The following is a 17,521-nucleotide window of genomic DNA, read 5'->3' as shown; positions in this document are numbered from 1 at the left end:
CTGCTAGAGTAATCCATGTTTTCTGAATGTTATCAGCAGAAAACCACGAATCAGCCAGGACACTTACCGTACCCCTGCAGGGAGAATGTTGCTGGCACGGAGAGGCAATTTTTTTTTTTTTTTTTTTTTTTTACAACGATGGAATGTTCGGGAAGCATGCAAACACTGTGCCCACAGTCCTCAGGGGGCGCTCTCAGGCACTGACTCAGGCGGTTGGGCTGCCGCTAGAGGCCACACTCACCTGTGCTTTACCCAGGTGTCACACTCGCTGGCTCGCTCCGTGTAGTTCTCGGGCAGGAAGCCCCGGCAGCCGGTCCGCTGCGAGATCCCGATGGCCCAGCCCTCGCTGGCTTCCTCCTGCTGCGTGGGGTCCACGAAGATGTACTCGCCGGGGTTTAGTGTCAGCTCGTCCACGTTCTGGGGCTTGTACTGAAACAGGGCCCTCAGGGTCTGGAAGAGAGGCAAGGGCGGTCAAGTCTCCTGCACCGACGCATGCTGGGAAAGATGCCCGCAGGGGGCTCACTGATCTGGCTTTCGGCTGCCTGGGGGGCTGTGTCTCCCAGACACTCCCCACGCCTGTGTCCGATGACAGTGCAGAATGTAACAAAATGCAGCATGGGATTCTTTGGGTAGATTTAGAAATGAATGGTGGTGTCTACCATCTGCCTATGCATGTATCTATCATCAACCTATCACCTATCACCTCTCTATCCTGTTTGTCATCTGTCTGTCTTTCCATCATTCATCTATTATCTGTTCACCTACCTACCTACCTACCCATCTATCTCTTTGTGCTTATTTCTTATATGAAAGATCTCAAAGTATAATCAGACTTTTACATCCACCTTCCTTGCTGTGAATTTTTTATGGCTTCTCTCACAGCATGAAACGTGGTGCGTTCACTCATACTTATTCCGTGGGTCTGTAAGGAGCGCTGCATGGCTTCTACTTGAAAGAATCAACTTAGCGAGAGAAAGTCTTTGCCCAAATCATTGTCTAAATAAATTAATAGGCAACACAATGTATTGATAAATCATTGCAATGCTCCATTTTTAATGATGAGTAATGCTTCCATTTATTTTGCTTTTTCAAAGTTGTGGGTCTGTCACTTACAAAGGGTGGGGCAAAAGTAGGTTTACAGTTGTTTGGATGGAAATAATAATACAACAATTAATGAATAATATGAGAATAAACTGTGTTGCGTACTCATAACTGTATACCTGCTTTTGTCCCAACCTGTATTGATAAAAAGAATGCTAGTTGCAAATTGCCCCAAAAGAGAAATAGTTTTAGAGAGAGAATAGAGGATTTTCCTTCTACTAAAATCCCTCTAGGGGAGGGCTGCTGGGTAAGTGCTTGGTCGGAGCGACCACTCATACATTAGTTCCTGTGGGAGGACCTGCCTGCCCACCCGCCCGGCTGCTCACCTGGTAGTGCACAAAGCGCATGTCCCGCGAGTACAGCGCGGCGGTCCACTGGCAGCTGTGGCCCGGGTGCACGGCTCTGGCCAGCTGCTCCAGCGTCCTCTGGTGGTGGGGGTAGAACTTGTGGGCCAGTGTCAGGTGCAGCTGCTTGGTGCAAGGCTTCACGGTGCAGTCTGCAAAACCGGGTGCACCGGGGGTGCCCTCCGTCAGCACTGCGCGGCCAGGGTGGCTACGTGGCCAGGATGGCTATGTGCCTGGCTCAGCAGCCCAAGCTTATATATGTGGCCTCCCTGCCTCTGCACGAAGCACCCTCGGCCAGCTTATGCCACCTGGCAGAGTTCACCTTATGAAGGAGCTGGTTGGGTACCTGCAGATTCTGTAAGGACGTGTAGGAGAGCTGGGAGTAGAGATGTGGGTTTTAGGGGTGTTCGAGGCTTGTCCGCCTGTAAGCGAGTTGCCCAAGCAGCTGATTAACTCGTACGAAGTGGACGCTTCCCTCCCTGGGCGTGCTTGCCCTCCGCGGCCTGGACTGGCGGGCTCACTCTCGGGATCAATGACTCTGTTCAGCGGCAGAGTCTCAGGGAGCAAACACCAGAGGCAACCGGACTCTGTTCAACAGGACCATCCCCTTCCCCCCCCACCGCTCACTGGCCCAGGCCTCCTGGGGGTCTCTGGCCTCCGGGCCCAGCCCTCAGGTCCTCACTCAGGGCTGTCGAGCCAGCCAGGGTCTGCTGTCAGCGACGCCACGGGCACTTTATATTCTGGGGAGATGGTGACTGACGGAATAGTTCTGAGTTTAGCGTCCGGTGGCCCTGGCTTTAGCTGCTTCTGCCCCTTTGGGCGGGGCCCCCTTAGCCCACCCAGCCTCCGTGGCGACAGCAGCAGCACGAGGTTAGTGAGGGCCGCCTGCTGGGGCTGCTGTGCACACCAGGCTCTCCGAGTCCCAGTAAATATCAGTTTCTGCCTCCCCTCCAGCCCTGGGCAGCACACAGGACCTGTCTCCCCCGAAAAATGTCTGGTGAGCACTTCTTGGAGCCCAGACGTGGCAGCCCCGCCACAATTCACCCGCCTTTAGTGGCAAACAAGGCACGTGGAGGTGAGCAGCCTGAAGCGGGAGTGAGTGGGTGTCAGGGAAATTCCCTCTCTCCGGTGTCTGAGATGGGGGCAGGGTCTGGCCACATGAGTCAGTGCGGCCTGAGAGATCCGCTGCTGTCCGCATCGGGGCCATCGGTGAGTCACCCCGACTTCTGAATGGGCCCTTGTCTTTGCTTCTGCCTGCGCCCTGTGCCCACGGGGACACCGGAGCCCCTCCTACGCCCTCAGGGTCAGGTGCAGGCCACAGGCAGCGGAAGGGCAGGGCAGAGGCTGCTCCGGGTCCCCTGGTGGACATGAGGTCAAGCCAGTCTCTCAGGACCGTGGCTGCTCAGCATGAAACTCCGAGCTTGACTCGAGGTTCAGGCTCACCACCCACTGCGTAGGAGAACGTTGGTTTCCTAGGGCTGTTCTCACAAATGGCCACGGACTGGGCAGCTCACAGCGGGAGTGTGTTCCTGCAGAGCTCTGAATCGAGGTGGTGGCAGGGCCCGCCCCCTCTGGGCCTCCAGGGGAGGGTCCTTCCGGCCTCTCCTGGCTCCTGGGGCCTCCAGTCCTCCTTGGCTGTGGCTGCATCACTTAACCTCCGCCTCATCTTCCTGTGACCCCCTCCTGGGTCCCCTCTCTTCTCACAAGGACACCGACACCCGGGATGGGATTTAGGGTCCACCCTGCTCCAGTGTGACCTCATGTCAACCCATTATGTCTGCAAACGCCATTTCCAACCAGGGTCCTTTTCTGAGGTGGTGGGTAGACAGGGATTGTAGGGGACACTGTTCAACCCACGGCAGTGACCTTGGGCAGACAGATTACCCTTCAGAGCCTCCGTGCCTCCACTTGGGAAATGGGCAAGGAGACCCACTTTGTGGGGAGGTGTGAAGACTGGCGTCTGGAGAAAAAGGAATTTTGTTGATTCTCAAAGAATCTTCCCCCAAGAAGCCAAGGAGAGAGGACTGAGCTCTTGTCACCTAACCATTAAAGTAAACCAGCTAGGACTTGTGGGTCACACACAGCCCTGACTTGGTGAGGGTCACTGCCCAAGGTGGGCACAGGGGTGGGGGACACCCCTGTCCCCCTGTGTGCCCACCAGCTGACACTCCTGCCTTTACAGAGCCACACCCGTCCCCCTGGGACCGTTTCCTTGGCGTCTGGAATATGGCAAGTGCTTAGAGAACCATTTGAAACCGATGCAGACAAGGCTATACCCACGTTGAGACAAGACACTGCTGGTTCTCAGAATCTGTCCACTTCCCTTTAGGACACCTGCTCCCTGGGGAAGACGAGTGAGATCGTTCAGCGTTGGCTTAAGGCCACCTCAAAGACATCGCTTGGCAAGGGAGAGGGGAAATGGGTGTGGCCAGGGCAGGGGTGGGTGCCCCCCTGGTCCGGGCCCAGCCAGCCGTCTGACCATAGCTGTGCTCAGGATCAGCCTGCATGCTTCCTTCCTGCCCTGGGCCGCCCCCACGGTGTCCCAGTGTGGAGAGCACAGCCCCCCACACAGAGGGACCACTTTCTCTTCACCCAGCCCAGTGTGTGCGACTGGCTGGGGCTGCCTACCTGCCAAGATGGCCGCTTCCGTGGCGAAGGCCATGGCGAACTCCCGGATGACGTCCGCAGGGCTGTCGTTGACGAAGAAGCCGAGGTAGCTGACGGAAGAGTGGAGCACCAGCGGGACGGCTGGGGGGAAGGAGCTCAGCACCTTGTCACCGGCTCTCTTTAGAGCCTCGTACAGACACTCCACCTTCTGGTCTTCACACTAGGGCATGGGTCGGCAAACGCATTAGTCCACAGAGCCAACTACCAGTAGGACAACAGTTGAAATTTCTTTGGAGAGCCAAAAAAATTTTAAAAATATATTTTATTGATTTTTTTTTTTTTTTTTTTACAGAGAGGAAGGGAGAGGGATAGAAAGCTAGAAACATCGATGAGAGAGAAACATCGATCAGCTGCCTCCTACACACCCTGCATCTGGGGATGTGCCCACAACCAAGATACATGCCCTTGACCGGAATCGAACCTGGGACCTTTCAGTTCGCAGGCTGACACTCTATCCACTGAGCCAATCCAGTTTCGGCGGTTTGGCTCAGTGGATAGCCAAAACTTTTTAAACTTACACTTCTTCTAATGCCACTTCTTCAAAATAGACTCGCCCAGGCCATGGTATTTTGTGAAGAACCACACTCAAGGGGCTAAAGAGCTGAGTGTGGCTCTTGAGCCACAGTTTGCCTACCACGGGGCTAGGGGAAGAGACAGCGTGTGCTCTCCCAGCGCCTGTGGCCAGGCTGCGTGTTAAACTGAAACCGAGTGAGAGGCAGCGGCACGGACTTGTGATCCAGGGACGGACAGCTGGGTGGGAAGCGGGATTCGGGCAGAAGACAAAGGCCAGGGTACCCTGATGGGAAGGAGGGCGATTATACCCACAGAAGGCAGGCATGGCGTTGGTGCGGATAAGCTAACACAGTGACGCCGATGCGAAATGGTGTTTCTGACTTTCAGCCCTGTCGTCACCGCAGCTGCTTTCTAGTTACCCTTGCGTCCAGCCCTTCGGGGACAAGGTGGTTCAGGCCCAGTCCGAGGCTGTTTTGCCTGTTCTAACTTTCCGAGGTTTGAGGCATAAGGTATGCATGGCATTTCTAGGATGGCAGCTCCTGCCCCATTTTAAAGTGCCTCTGTTTATTATTATTGTTAAATTTTTGTATTTTAAATATTTTTTTAATTGTTGACAGTATTACAGATGTCTCCCATTCCCCCCCTGTACCCTCTTCTGCCCAGCCCTTCCTTACCCCCCCTCCCCCCGCTTGGCACTGAGGTCTCCACCACCCTATTGTCCGTGTCTGTGGGCTATGCATATACGTATATAAGTTCTTTGGTTTCTCTCTCCTGGTCCCCTCACCCCACGTCAAGGTATGTCAGTCTGTTCCATGTGTCCATGTCTCCATGCTTCAGGTCTTATTTTGTTGGTCAATTAATTGTGTTCATTAGATTCCACAGATAAGTGAGATCATGTGATAATTATCTTTCTCAAGACTGGCTTGTTTCACTAAAGCATGGGCATCTCCAGGTTGCTTATTATTTTTCACTCCGGTTAATGTAATTTATAAAAATTAGGCCACCCAGTGAGCCTCTTTTCTGTTCACAACACTGCAGTGTGATTGGTCTGGTTCATGTGTTTGGGGATTTGTTCTATACTGGGCCCTCCGTTTCTCAGAGATTTCAGGTTAAGATTCTTTATGAAATGGAATATTCCTTCAAGGCTGGAAGTCCCTTGCCACTTAACTACAGCCCCTCACGCCCCGTCATGCTGACTCAGCCTCCGCATCACATCCTGAGTCAGCACCCTTTCCGCCCTGGGGCCCAGGGCTGTGCTCCACATGGCACCCTTTGGTTCTGGAGGTTTCTGTAGATCCCAAGGCAGCCACGGCGCACTGCTCAGAGCCTACAGTGAGGAGGGCAGTGTTGTGTGCCCGGGAGGAGGGGGGTGATCTATGCCCCAGCCATGGGCCACTCGCCCATAGTGACTGGGTCAGTCATGGCCCCTGGCGGGGTCTCGGCTCTCAGGCTCCCGTCTTTCTGGGAGCAGCAAGTGCAGGTGAGACACTGGTGCCGTCTCCCCACCTCCATCCACGGGTGCCAGTCCTGCACCATCCTTCCTTCTCCTTTATCCCTTGCAGGTGTTTCTCCTACAGAAGTCCCCTGCATCATGATTCTGGGGGCTGCTTCACCAACAGAGACTCTGCCCCCCAGTTCACCACACTCAGTTCTGTCCCAATACTCTCCCTAGCACCAAATGCCAGTCCTCACCCCAAAGCTGTGGGTAGGCCCCTCCAGTCACCTGGAGAGTCTTGCCCGCACTGCCCGGCCTGACTGCTGGGTGGAACCCACAGAGTTCGCTGGCGTCAGGGCCGGGCCAGGGTGTGCCCTCTCCAGGTTGTTCTGTTGGGAGCCACAGAGGAAGTGGTGTCTGTCCCTCTCTCCCTCCCTCCTTCTCACACCTCTTTTTTTTTTTTTTTGAGCAGCCAGGTCCACGTCTCCTTCCCAGAAGCCCTATGGAGCTGCCTATGGGACCGTTTCCTAAGTCAGGGCTGGCCCCCCAGCAGGGAATAGTCCTGCATTTGCGACTGGCCAAGCTCAGCCATTCCTCAGCTGACCCATCGCACCTCCCCTGTTTCCGGCACCGTGCTAATCTCAGGGGTGCAAAGATGGGGTTCCGTCTGATGAGGGATGCAGAGGTGCCCAGACAACAGGAAAGTGCCAATGGAGATAGAGACACAAGGAAGGTGGGAGCACCAAGGGCAGCCATCCCTTCTGCCTGGGAAGCGGGGAAAGACGTAGGAAAGGGATGGGATAAATGATTGGGTTCTGCAGGATGCATAGGAGTTGACCAGATAAAGGTGAGGAGGTGAGTAAAGGACATCTCACACAGAGGTCCGCTCACACTACAGCTGTGGACGCCCCGTAAGAACAAAGCGTGTGGCTGCCCTCAGTGTTGCCCCATCACTGCTGAACTATCGCCGAAGATGACGACTTCGGCTGCCGTGGTCACCAGCCTGAGAGGCCGTCGGGGCCAACTCACCGTGAAGAAGTCACAGAGCGTGATGTGCGGGAAGACCTCGTGGGCCCTGTTCTTCGTGCACTGGCGCCTGCTCTCCCTCCAGAACTCCTGGAGCTTCTCGAGCAGGGACCCCGTGGGGCAGAGGAACAGGGCGTACTCCTGCGGGATGGGGTCGTCCAGGGAAGGGTCATTGCAGTGACAGCGCAGCCTGCAACAGAGAGCGGCCGCCGTCACCCGGCGTCCTGACCAGAGTCTCTCCCCCGGGAGGACAGAGCGCCAGGCCGTGCTGAGCGCCCGAGGCCACATACACCCGTCCTCCAGCCACCTCAGGGGGACAGGCCCAAACGTTAGCTTCCCGTGGCCACAGGGGGGCCAGAGTTCACTCAGGGTTCAGGCCCAGCATAGGCTGATTCCCCGGTCAAAGGTCAAGGAGTTGAGAGAAAGGTGACAGGGAAATAAAACCTGGTCTTCAGATGACCCGTGTGGCCCAGCCATCCCATGAGTGTTGAACAATGTTGTGGAAAATATTCACATCTTAATTTTATCTCACACTTCCAATCAAATGTAAACATCAAAACCACAGAGAACTAGACAATTCAGGTGGCCATGAGATTTTCTTTCAACTCAGAAAAAGTTATTTTTGATTCAAGGGAAAAGAATATACAAACCAAAACTCAAGTTCATTCTCATTAATAAGAAAAATGAGAATTAAAACAGCCATTTGCTCACCTGTCAAATGAATGAAATGTTTTTCAAAGGATGAAAGTTATGCTCAACGGTTTAAAGGTGCAGGGAGCTTTCAGGATGCATTTGTGCCTCCTTTGTATATGTCAACTTGCCGGTATGTGTCAAGAGCCTTAAAGTGCCCAGACCATTTGAACTAATAAGTCTACCTCCGGAAGTTAGCCAAAGGGCAAAACAAAATGTCTGGAAAAAACTGCGTGTATGGAATGTTGAATGTAGGGTTATTTACTATAGAAAAGAAGGACAGACTAGAGAAAGAATAGTAAATTTACGTATCTGTTCATTAGAAATTGTGGTTTTGAAGATTTCTAATGACTCAGAGAAGTGCCTGTGAGATGATGTTAAGTTTAGAAAGTAGTAGGCAACCACACGGGAAAACATTAGTTACATGCAAATACATCTCCCTACTAGTAATACAAAACACACCCCTTCCTCTTCAGCCTTTCTCCTCCCCTTTCATTCTGGCACCTCCCCCTTCATCCTGGCTCCTCCCCTTCATCCTGGCACCCCCCCCTTCATCCTAGCTCCTCCCCCTTCATCCTAGCTCCCCCCCTTCATCCTGGCACCACCCTATTCGTTCTGGCTCCTCACCCTTTGTCCTGGCTCCTCCCCTTCATCCTGGCACCTCCCACTTCATTCTGGCACCTCCCCCTTCATCCTGGCACCCTCCCCTTCATCCTGGCTCCTTCCCTTCAAACTGGCTCACCTCCCGCTTCTAGAGGCAACCTCAATGGTTAATTTGCTTTGTTTTCTTCTGGACACATAAGTAATACATTCATATTGTAGATAGCACTTGTGTATGTCTTTTATATAAATCCTAAGTCATTGTTGAAATTATTCCGCCTCTTGCATTTTTTTACTCAACCATGGTTTTCCGACTCCCCCACGCTAATACATATACTCCTAGTGAAGCAGGAACCTTCTCAGGACTGTGTACCATCCCATCACGCACGCCCATGTGCAATCTTCCCTTTTTTTACCCCATTGGTGTGCATTCAAACAGCTTTCTTTTTAACGCTGTAATGAAGGGTTCTGTTCCTGCTTTTTTAGCCCCTTTGTGTTTCTCCAGAGGATGTCCTTAGACTTGGAGCTGCTGGTTGTGGGCTGTTACACACACCTTCAGTGTTGATAGACACCTCCCACTGCAACCAGGGAAGTGAGAGACCACCCCTTTCCTCTCCCTCACCCACCCCTGAAGGTGCTGTTGTCCTGAAGGGCGTCTGAATTGGCACCTCCCCGGCTACTGGTGAGGTTGGGCCCACACCAGACTGAGACTGGAGGATCCCACTGTCTCCCAGTTCACTGGTAGGACTTCTAGTCTCATGGCTGAGGGGCCACCCAAGGCCTTCCCCGCGTGGGCTTGGTTTCCAATTGAAATCTGGCGGCTGGTAGAGTGAGCCTAGCCCAGAGCCTTGCTGTTTCTCTGTCCTCTGATGGGGAGAGAATTTCCAGGGGTTGCAGATGTCCCCTGACGCATCTGAAATGTCCCCTGAGGTATTATTTGTCCTTGGCCTAGAGTTCCTGGAGCAGGAAGGTCATTCCCAGGGAGGCCATGCTGGACACTCAGAGACCCCCTGCCCGTACCTGCCGTCTGCTCCATGGAGGGCACCCCAGCCCACGAGACCTGGTTTTTACTGTTTGAGTTCCACGGTGGCTGTTTTGGGGCAGCGTGAGGGGACTTCCCGCCTGGGGCAGATCGGTGGCATCATGGCACGTTCAGGCGGGACCGGGTTCTAGAGAACGGGGTGCCCTCTCCAGGTTCCCAGAGCAGACAGCCGAGGCCCGTGGGCGGCATGCAGCGTCACACAGCTGGTGGGTGGCACCTGCCTGGAACCGGAGCGCCTCACCCGCCCCCGACCACCTGGCGCCCCTTAAGGTCCCCTGCGGACGCCTCAGGGGAATTTACAGCCGCTGGAAATTCTCTCCGGTCGGAGGCAGCCAGGGAGGGGCAACCGCTAGTCGGTGTCAGCAGAGGGCTCTTCGCTGGGTGTACAACCACATGGATTCTTTTCTTTGACAGCCGCATCGAATTAAATCAGATTGTAAGCCAAGAAAGCCTTGTTTCAAGCTCTCTCCGCTCTCTCTCGTTTTCTGTTTGAAACGTGGATTCCTTATTCCCTTCCCTCAGCGCTGGGAGGGCTGGCAGGGAGGTGGCCCCATCCCACCAGACTGTACTAAGTGCCTCCCAGGGCCCACCCTGCGAGTCCTCTAGCCACGGGCCCCTCGATGGGCAGACGCCCCACTCACCAGTCTGCGGCCTCCTCCGCCGTCTTCCTCCCAGTGGCTGCCAATGCCTTCAGCCTGCAGGAAAGCGGGATGCAGGGGCATTCAGAGCCCGCCTTGCAGGGTGTGTGGACGGGGTGAGAGGCAGGGCCAGCCTGCCACACAGCGGGCCCCCGGCCCTGCCCCTTGTCCCCCAGGGGCTGGGCTGCCACCCTGCACAGCCGGATGCAGCGCAGGCCCCTGTCCTCCCCGGGCCCTCCTGCCCTCTGTGGGCACGCAGACCTGCTCCCCGGCCCCCGCCCGCTTTCCTTTCAGTCCTTGGCAGGGAGGCCAAGGGTCATGCCTGAGGTCCACCCATGCCTGAGGTCCCCCCACCCCCTGTGTACCCTGCACCGGGGCCAGGTGGACACACTTCCGATTCTCTAGGCAGCCGGAGGGGTCATAGCCCTGGCTTGCACGCCTGTCTCCCCGCCAAATGCAGCCCCATGCTCACACACCCATGCTCTTCCCGGCTCCGCTCAAACGTCCCCCTCCGAGGCCCCCTCCGAACGCCTCCTGGTGGGCGTGAGCCCCTCTGGCCCAGCCACACACACGGCCACCTCGCTTATGCCTCCTCCACCAGACTGCGGTCCCTGCGGCCTGGCTGTGTCTCCTCACCGTGTGACCAGGAGGCACAGGCACTGAGCTCAGTGTAACGGAACCGGAACACATGGGAGAGAAGGGAAGCGGCTAACGGCCTTGGTCCAGGGCTCAGCCTGAAGTGTCTGAGGGTGACGCAGAGGCCGGGGGTGCGGCTCAGTGCTGCTCTGTGGTCAGCACCGAGGGGATGCGCTTCTGGGAGAGGGTCCACCAGAGAGGCCTTGGCTCGGAGCCTTACTGGGGTGCTCCAGACTAAAGAGGGGTTTAAAATAGATCCCCTAGGTCAACCGAAGGACTTGTACGCATGCATATAGGAATAACCAATGGATACAAGACACTGAAGGGGGGAGGGGAAAAGCAGGTGAGTGCATGTACTGCGGGTAGGGGAGGCCATTGGGAAGTCAATGGGGATACAAAGGAGACATGTGCACTACTATTTGTAATACTTCAAACAATAAAAGAAAAATAAATAAAAAAGAACACACAATAAAACAGAAAATTTAAAAGGAAAAATAAAATAAAAGTCTCCTAGCCCTGGCTGGTTTGGCTCAGTGGATAGAGCTTCGGCCTGCGGACTGAAGGGTCCCAGGTTCGATTCCTGTCAGGGGCACATGTCTGGGTTGGGGGCTCTGTCCCCAGTGTGTGGCATGCAGGAGGAACCCAATCAGTGATTCTCTCTCATCATTAATGTTTCTAACTCTCTCTCTCTCTTCCTCTCTGAAATCAATTAAAAAAAAATATTTATTAAATAAATAAAACACACACACACACACACACGCACACACACACACACACACACACACACACAACAGGTCTCCTACCCCCAACGTGCGGCCCATGTTTAAATTGGGATGGATTTTGAGTGTGTGTCCATGCTCCAGTGTGAGCAGAGTGACCGAGCGTGTCTTTGTCGGTGTTTTTGAGAGTGGGGCCTGGGTCCTGCCCGAGGTAGGAAGCCACCTGCCCTCCCTGCCTCAGTGTCCCCTCTGCCCCCGATGTCAGGTGCTGGGGATGGGGGCGCACAGGGCGGGCACCTGCTCACCCGCCGTCTGCTCCGTCTCACCGGCCTCAGGCTGTGGTGAACACGGTGTGAGGACAACGTCCAGCGTCACCATCATTCCGCCCAGTGTGGTTGGGATGTCGCCATCATGGTCACGGGAAGTCTGCCCCCGTCCCAAACCCAGGGCTACCTCAGGGACTTCTGGTGTATGTTCCGCGTGGGTGACATTGGAAAGGGCCGGCTCTAAGAACTGGGTTTCTATGGAAGCTGTCACCGGGGTCCATGTCACAGCTCGTCGCTTTGGGGTTCCTTCCCTTGTGGAGAGGGGTGACCCCTGCGGTTCAAGTTTTCTACCCGTGGGCTTTTTCCTTAGACACGCAGGGTTGTGCTAACCCCGTAGATTCTGAGCCATTTTGTTTCATTATCGGGCCCTGGAGATGTTTCCTGAGGACGGAGGGTGTCCTGCGCCATTTAGAAGGCTCTCACCTCACCGGTCCCAGAAGCAGTCTGGTGGGGCCTTTCAGATCAGAGTTTGAAAAGTCCTCTCTGAGGCACCGAGCTGCCCACACAAACGGCATAACAAGCCCCAGGCCCCTCCAAACCCCGAGAAGTGGGGGCACCGCAGGGACACGTGGTTTCTGTGTTCACAAACTCAGCCCCCTCCCCCCCACCAGCCGGCCAGCAGAGTGGGTCCCGATCATGCCATGTACAGGCGGCAAAGGGCCTAATTTAGCAGCAGCACCTCGCCTGCCAGGCGCATGCACGCCTTCCACAGGAAGTCGGTGCTCGGAGCGGCCTGCAGTGCTGTGGCCGGGGCCTCAGGGGGTCGGGGTGTGCGGCAGGGGCAGGTGCCCCGCGGGGAGTACTCACGCGGTGTGTGCCGGGAAGCCCATGCCCAGCAGGGGGTCCAGGAGGGAGGCGGCGCTGCGGGCCTTGAGCTTGCTGTTGACCTTGGCATAGACCTGGGTCTCCCCGGCTGCCATCTCTTCCTGCCTCTGACTGAAACGAGCAGATAAAGCCAGAGAGGGAGTGGCAGGAGAGGCTGAGGCTGCGAAGAAAAACCTCAAGCCTTTTTTGATCTCTCTGACAAAACCTAATATCCTGTTTGCGTGTGAGACTGGCTTTCAGAATTCTCTTGGTGGGGTGCTGGGGTACAGTGCCCGTTAGCCCTGTTTCCACAGCGGGTTCGGGCCCCAGAGGTCCCTGGGCAGAGCCAGCCTTAGCTCTGCCTGGCCGCACTGGGAGTAAGTCTGCATGAGAGGGGGGAGAGGGAGGGAGCCAGGGCTGGGGGGGTCTCCACTGGGGTCCGAAGCCACAGAGCCTGCATGACCCTGGGTCTTAGTCTCTTATGTGCAGACTGCACCTATCTTCCATGCTCACTCCAAAAATTTGTGGCCCATTTAGTTAATCCACTGACTTCTTTTTTCAACTTGTAAAGCTTTACGTTTAAAAAGGTTTTTATGCACGCAGCAAAGTTGCTGCATTGTGCGCAGCTCAATGGATTTTCCTAAAGTGAGCACACACCCCGAGCTCCCCCGGGACCGCCATCAAACTGTGGTTGTCAGGTGGGGGCGTTCTGGCTCCCCATGGCAACCTCTGGAGACATCTTTGATCGCCAGAATGAGGGAAGGGGATGTTTGTTACTGGCGTCTAGCGGTTGAGGCCGGGGGTGCTATGGTACGGAAGAGGGCAATGAAGGGTCCAGCCCAAATTGCTAATAGCACCAAGGCCCAGCAAGTCTGCTCTCCAGCTTACCAGGATCTAAGGAGCTCCCCTGCCCCCTGTCCCCGCCCAGCCTCCTAGCTATCTCTTCCGTCCCTAAAAAGGCAGCCACTCTGCTAGCTTGTACATCAGCTTCTGAACTTTAAATAAATACAACCACACAGCTGAAACCGGTTTGGCTCAGTGGATAGAGCATCAGCCTGCGGACTGAAAGGTCTCAGGTTCAATTCCAGTCAAGGGGGCATGTACCTTGGTTGTGGGCATATCCCCAGTAGGAGGTGTGCAGGAAGCAGCTGATCAATGTTTCTCTCTCATCAATGTTCCTAACTCTCTATCTCTCTCCCTTCCTCTCTGTAAAAACTCAATAAAATATATTAAAAAAATAAATAAATAAATACAACCACACAGCACATACTCTTTTGCCCAGAATTCTGTGTGTGAAATGAATCCATGCTGTTGTTTGTACTATGAGATGAATTTGCCATGATTTATTTCCCTGTCTACATGCATGAATGTGGTTTTCCATTGTTGGTGCACTGCACTGCTAGGTAGCATTCTATGAGATGAATTTGCCATGATTTATTTCCCTGTCTACATGCATGAATGTGGTTTTCCATTGTTGGGCTGCTGCAGACACTCTTGAGTATGTCTTTTGGTGCCCGATGTACATTGCTGTTAGGCCCTTGTCCATGGGTGGGATTGTTGGCTCACAGGATAGGTACACACTGCACGGCGTTAGAAGCTGCTGAGCAGTTTTACACAGCAGTTGTTCCTTTGCCCCTCGCCAGCAGGGGGTGAGCGTCCCTCCGGCTGCTCTCCATCCTTGTCCACACTTGAAACTGTCAGTCTTTTCAGTTTTAGCCAGTCTGGGGGTAGGTAGCGGTATTTTAGCGTGGTTCCAGTTTGTATTTCCCTGCATGGCAGTGACACTGAGCACCGTGAGACAGGCAATTGGCCACTTCAGTGACCCTTTGTGGAAGATCGTAGTCAAGGCTTTGGCCTTTTTAAAACGGGTTTGGTTTTTCTTATTCATTTGTGGGAACTCTGGAGATAAGGCTTTTGTTGGAAGCATGTAACGGTAATAACTCATCCAGGGTGTGGTTTGCCTTTTTAGTCTCTCACTGTCTTTGGGTGAAACACACTTTCTCAATTTGAATGAAAATTAATTAATTAATCCTTTTTTTTTTTTTAAGGTTAGAACTTCCTGTATCCTGTTCAAGAAATCGTCGTTAATCCAGCATTGGTGAAGGTGGTCTCCCCTGTTTTCTTCTGGAAGCTTTGCCACTTTTATGCTTCACATGTAGCTCTACGATCCACTTGAGTTAATTCTGTGTATGGTGTGAGGTAGGGGGACAAGTTCATGTGTTTCTCCACTCCTCCTTGCAAAACCATCATCTGCCCAGTGAACCACTGTAGGATGTTTACTGTAATTCAGGTGACTGCATATACAGTCTCTCTTTCTGTAAGTTCAAAATTGATGTATAGGAATGCCATAGATTTCTTGGCGTTGATTTTGTATCCTGCTACATTGCCGAATTCACTTAGTAAGTCTAGTAATTTTTGGACGGAGTCTTTATAGGGTTTTTTATGTACACTATCAGGTCATCTGCGAGCAAGGACAGTTTTACTTGTTCTTTTCCAATTTGGATGCCTTTTATTTCTTCTTGTCTAGTCGCAATCCCTTTTCTTAGCTTGAACAGTTATCTCTCAAGAGCAACAGGAAAATATTAAATGTTTGTTCAGAGAATGGAGAGCATAGTTAGGAAAGATGTGAAGAAGGGATTATGAGTTTGAAGGATGATCTGTGTTAAATCCAAAAGACACGGATAGGTGCCTGGGCAGGTGCTGGAGGCAGGAAAACAAGACTGAACGAAACCACTATTGGCAAATCCTGCCAAGTCTGCTTTCAAAGCACCCCCAAATCCAGGCCCCCTCTTCATCTGCACTGCCGGGCCCTTGGCCGAGTCACAGCCGTGGTGGCAGAGGCTTTCAGCAGCCTACTCTAGGCTCTCTGTTGTGTCCAACCCCTCTTTCCCCTCCTCACCCCACCTCGCCCCTACACTCAGTTCACATGCTCAGACCCCGACCTTGCCCTGCTCAGCTCCTCCCAGTTTTCCACCACAAAGAAATCAACCAGAGTCCTTCCTTCCAATGGCCTGGGCCCCCATGGCCTCTTACAGGCTTTTTTGGGGTTTCTTAGACACCCCCAGCTCATCTGCTCTGGGTCTCAGACATTGATGGTCCCACGCTCGGAACAACCTCCCCTCGTAGCTCACGAGACCCACTTGGTACGTTGCCGAGGTCCTGCCTGAAACATCACTCGGTCTAGGGGCCTTCCTCCCCCCCACCCTGTCCCGTCCCTCACTGAACCCCTCCCAGCCTCACCCCTTCCGAGCGTCTGTCACCACCTGAGACCACAGGCGGATGCTCTGATCCCTCTGCCACCTGCTCTGAGCCTGGCTGCCTGGCCTCATGGCAAACGGCCATGAACGTTTGTGAATAAGTGAGTGCACGTTTCACATCCACCGGGCTCAGAGCCACGGGCCCTTTCTCTCCCGACAAAACGTCTTTCAGCTGCATTGTGTGCAGAGACCCCGTGGGACACGGAGACCCCCCCGGCATGCGCAGTGTCTCTGTGGAGAGTTGGCTGTGAGACCGGTCGGCGTCCCTGCCTTTTGTCTTCAGAGCTGCTTCAGGTCTGCGCTTGGGCTCAGTCCCCTGGGGGGACGGGAACCCCCACCAGGCCTTTCGCCTGCCTCTCGGGGTGTTTGCTCAGCACCGGGCAGGAGGGCCCTGCTCTTTCCAGCAAACAGGGTGCCTGCCTTCCGAAGGCTCCCCGACGTGAAGGCTCTGCGAAGGTTTGCTTACCTCCCTGACTAATTAAAGGGCAGCCCGTCCCCCCTCCCCGGTCCCCGCGGTCAGGCTGCCAATGGCTACCTGATAGCCACCCGCGGGTTGGGTTACGCCGTCGCCCATGGTCATGCCATTTGCTGTGACGACTGAGTCGACAAGGCCGAGTGACTTGGAAATATTTCCCGGTTGGACTAACCCGTTGGCAGCCGGCTCACCGTCCTGCTGGCTTTTATGATGAAAAAGGAAATTAGTTGTGCTTTTCACGATGGCGGCTCCAGACATGGTGAGTCCGGTGGGTGGTGGCGGGGAGAGGAGACGCTGCGGACGGATGGCGTCTGGCCTTCCTCTGGGCTGTGACACCTGCCAGCCATGGCGTGTTTGGGGAGGGACTTCCTCACCGGGGTTCCCGGTTTCAGGAAGCATCGGAGCCTTTATTCTCACTCTTGCTATAAAGTTAGGTCATGCAGTTTGCTACCTGCTGACAGCTACCCGGCCAGGATCAGCCAGAACCACAGTCAAGGATGCTGACTGTGAAGGCATTCCTTTTCTAAGATGCTCTTTACAGCTCCTCTTACGGTGGGGATGAAATAAACGTTCTGAAGCGCACACTCTGGCTTAGGTTTTCCTATGAGCACGTGAAAAGGCACGAAGACAACGTCTGCTTTAAGTGGCTTACTAGTTCTTTTTTGGGTTGCACACACGACAGCAGGAGAACGGAAGGGAAGTAAGACAGGAGCCCCAAGAGTCTGTGCTCCATGCCTGCCGGGCCTCTGGCTTTCAGTGCACTGAGCGGCCAGGGACCGGGCACTGTGATGCGGTTGGGACATGTGGCCCTTCCCTCGCTCCCTCCACCCCTGGTGGAGTCGCTGGGAATGAATTCCAAAGGCTCTGGGCTCCGGGGCCAGCGACAGGAGGAATTCTTCTGGAGGAAACAGAGCCCCAGGGTGGCTCTGGTGCCAGCCGCTCCTCCCTCTGCTGTGAGCGTGGGGCGGGGACCGGGCACCCCGAGGCCCGGATACTTTCACCCTTAACTGGGTCACGGCTGTGAGAGCCAGGAAAGCTACAAATACCGTGGGCCAGAGTCTCCTCCCCGGGGCCGCGGGCACTCGAGGGGCTTGGACGTGATGTGAGTATCAGAACTTCTTATGCTTATGGAGGCTTATCATGTGTGCAGGCAAAGGGTCGAGTTTATGTGAGACAGACAGTAATGATAAAAAAGAGGAGGGATGTGCTTTGAAAGTAGTTTATCTTCTGTGAAATCCTGGTACGCCG

General features: G+C 54.4%; 1 protein-coding gene across 2 annotated transcripts in view; it reads right to left on the bottom strand.

Moving 5' to 3' along the window:
• Nucleotides 1-12,680, bottom strand: part of UBASH3A (ubiquitin associated and SH3 domain containing A) — a 38,497-nt gene extending 25,817 nt beyond the window's left edge. Inside the window, exons 1-6 of one of the 2 annotated variants that reach the window (XM_084873635.1) lie at nucleotides 12,545-12,680; nucleotides 10,060-10,113; nucleotides 7,090-7,276; nucleotides 4,074-4,272; nucleotides 1,428-1,597; nucleotides 242-450 (exon numbers count right to left, since the gene is read on the bottom strand). In XM_084873635.1, the coding sequence (XP_084729761.1) occupies nucleotides 242-450; nucleotides 1,428-1,597; nucleotides 4,074-4,272; nucleotides 7,090-7,276; nucleotides 10,060-10,113; nucleotides 12,545-12,657 (932 nt within the window). In that variant the 5' untranslated portion in view covers nucleotides 12,658-12,680. The remainder of the gene's footprint in view (nucleotides 1-241; nucleotides 451-1,427; nucleotides 1,598-4,073; nucleotides 4,273-7,089; nucleotides 7,277-10,059; nucleotides 10,114-12,544) is intronic. The other variant, XM_084873636.1, reaches the window with a different exon arrangement.
• Between the last annotated feature and the right edge of the window lie 4,841 nt (nucleotides 12,681-17,521).

The sequence above is a fragment of the Pipistrellus hanaki genome (genome assembly GCF_964339955.1).
Source record: "Pipistrellus hanaki genome assembly, chromosome: 2".
Classification (NCBI taxonomy): domain Eukaryota; kingdom Metazoa; phylum Chordata; class Mammalia; order Chiroptera; family Vespertilionidae; genus Pipistrellus; species Pipistrellus hanaki.
The sequence above is the reverse complement of the archived record's forward strand: the minus strand, read 5'-3'. Positions and strand labels throughout refer to the sequence as shown.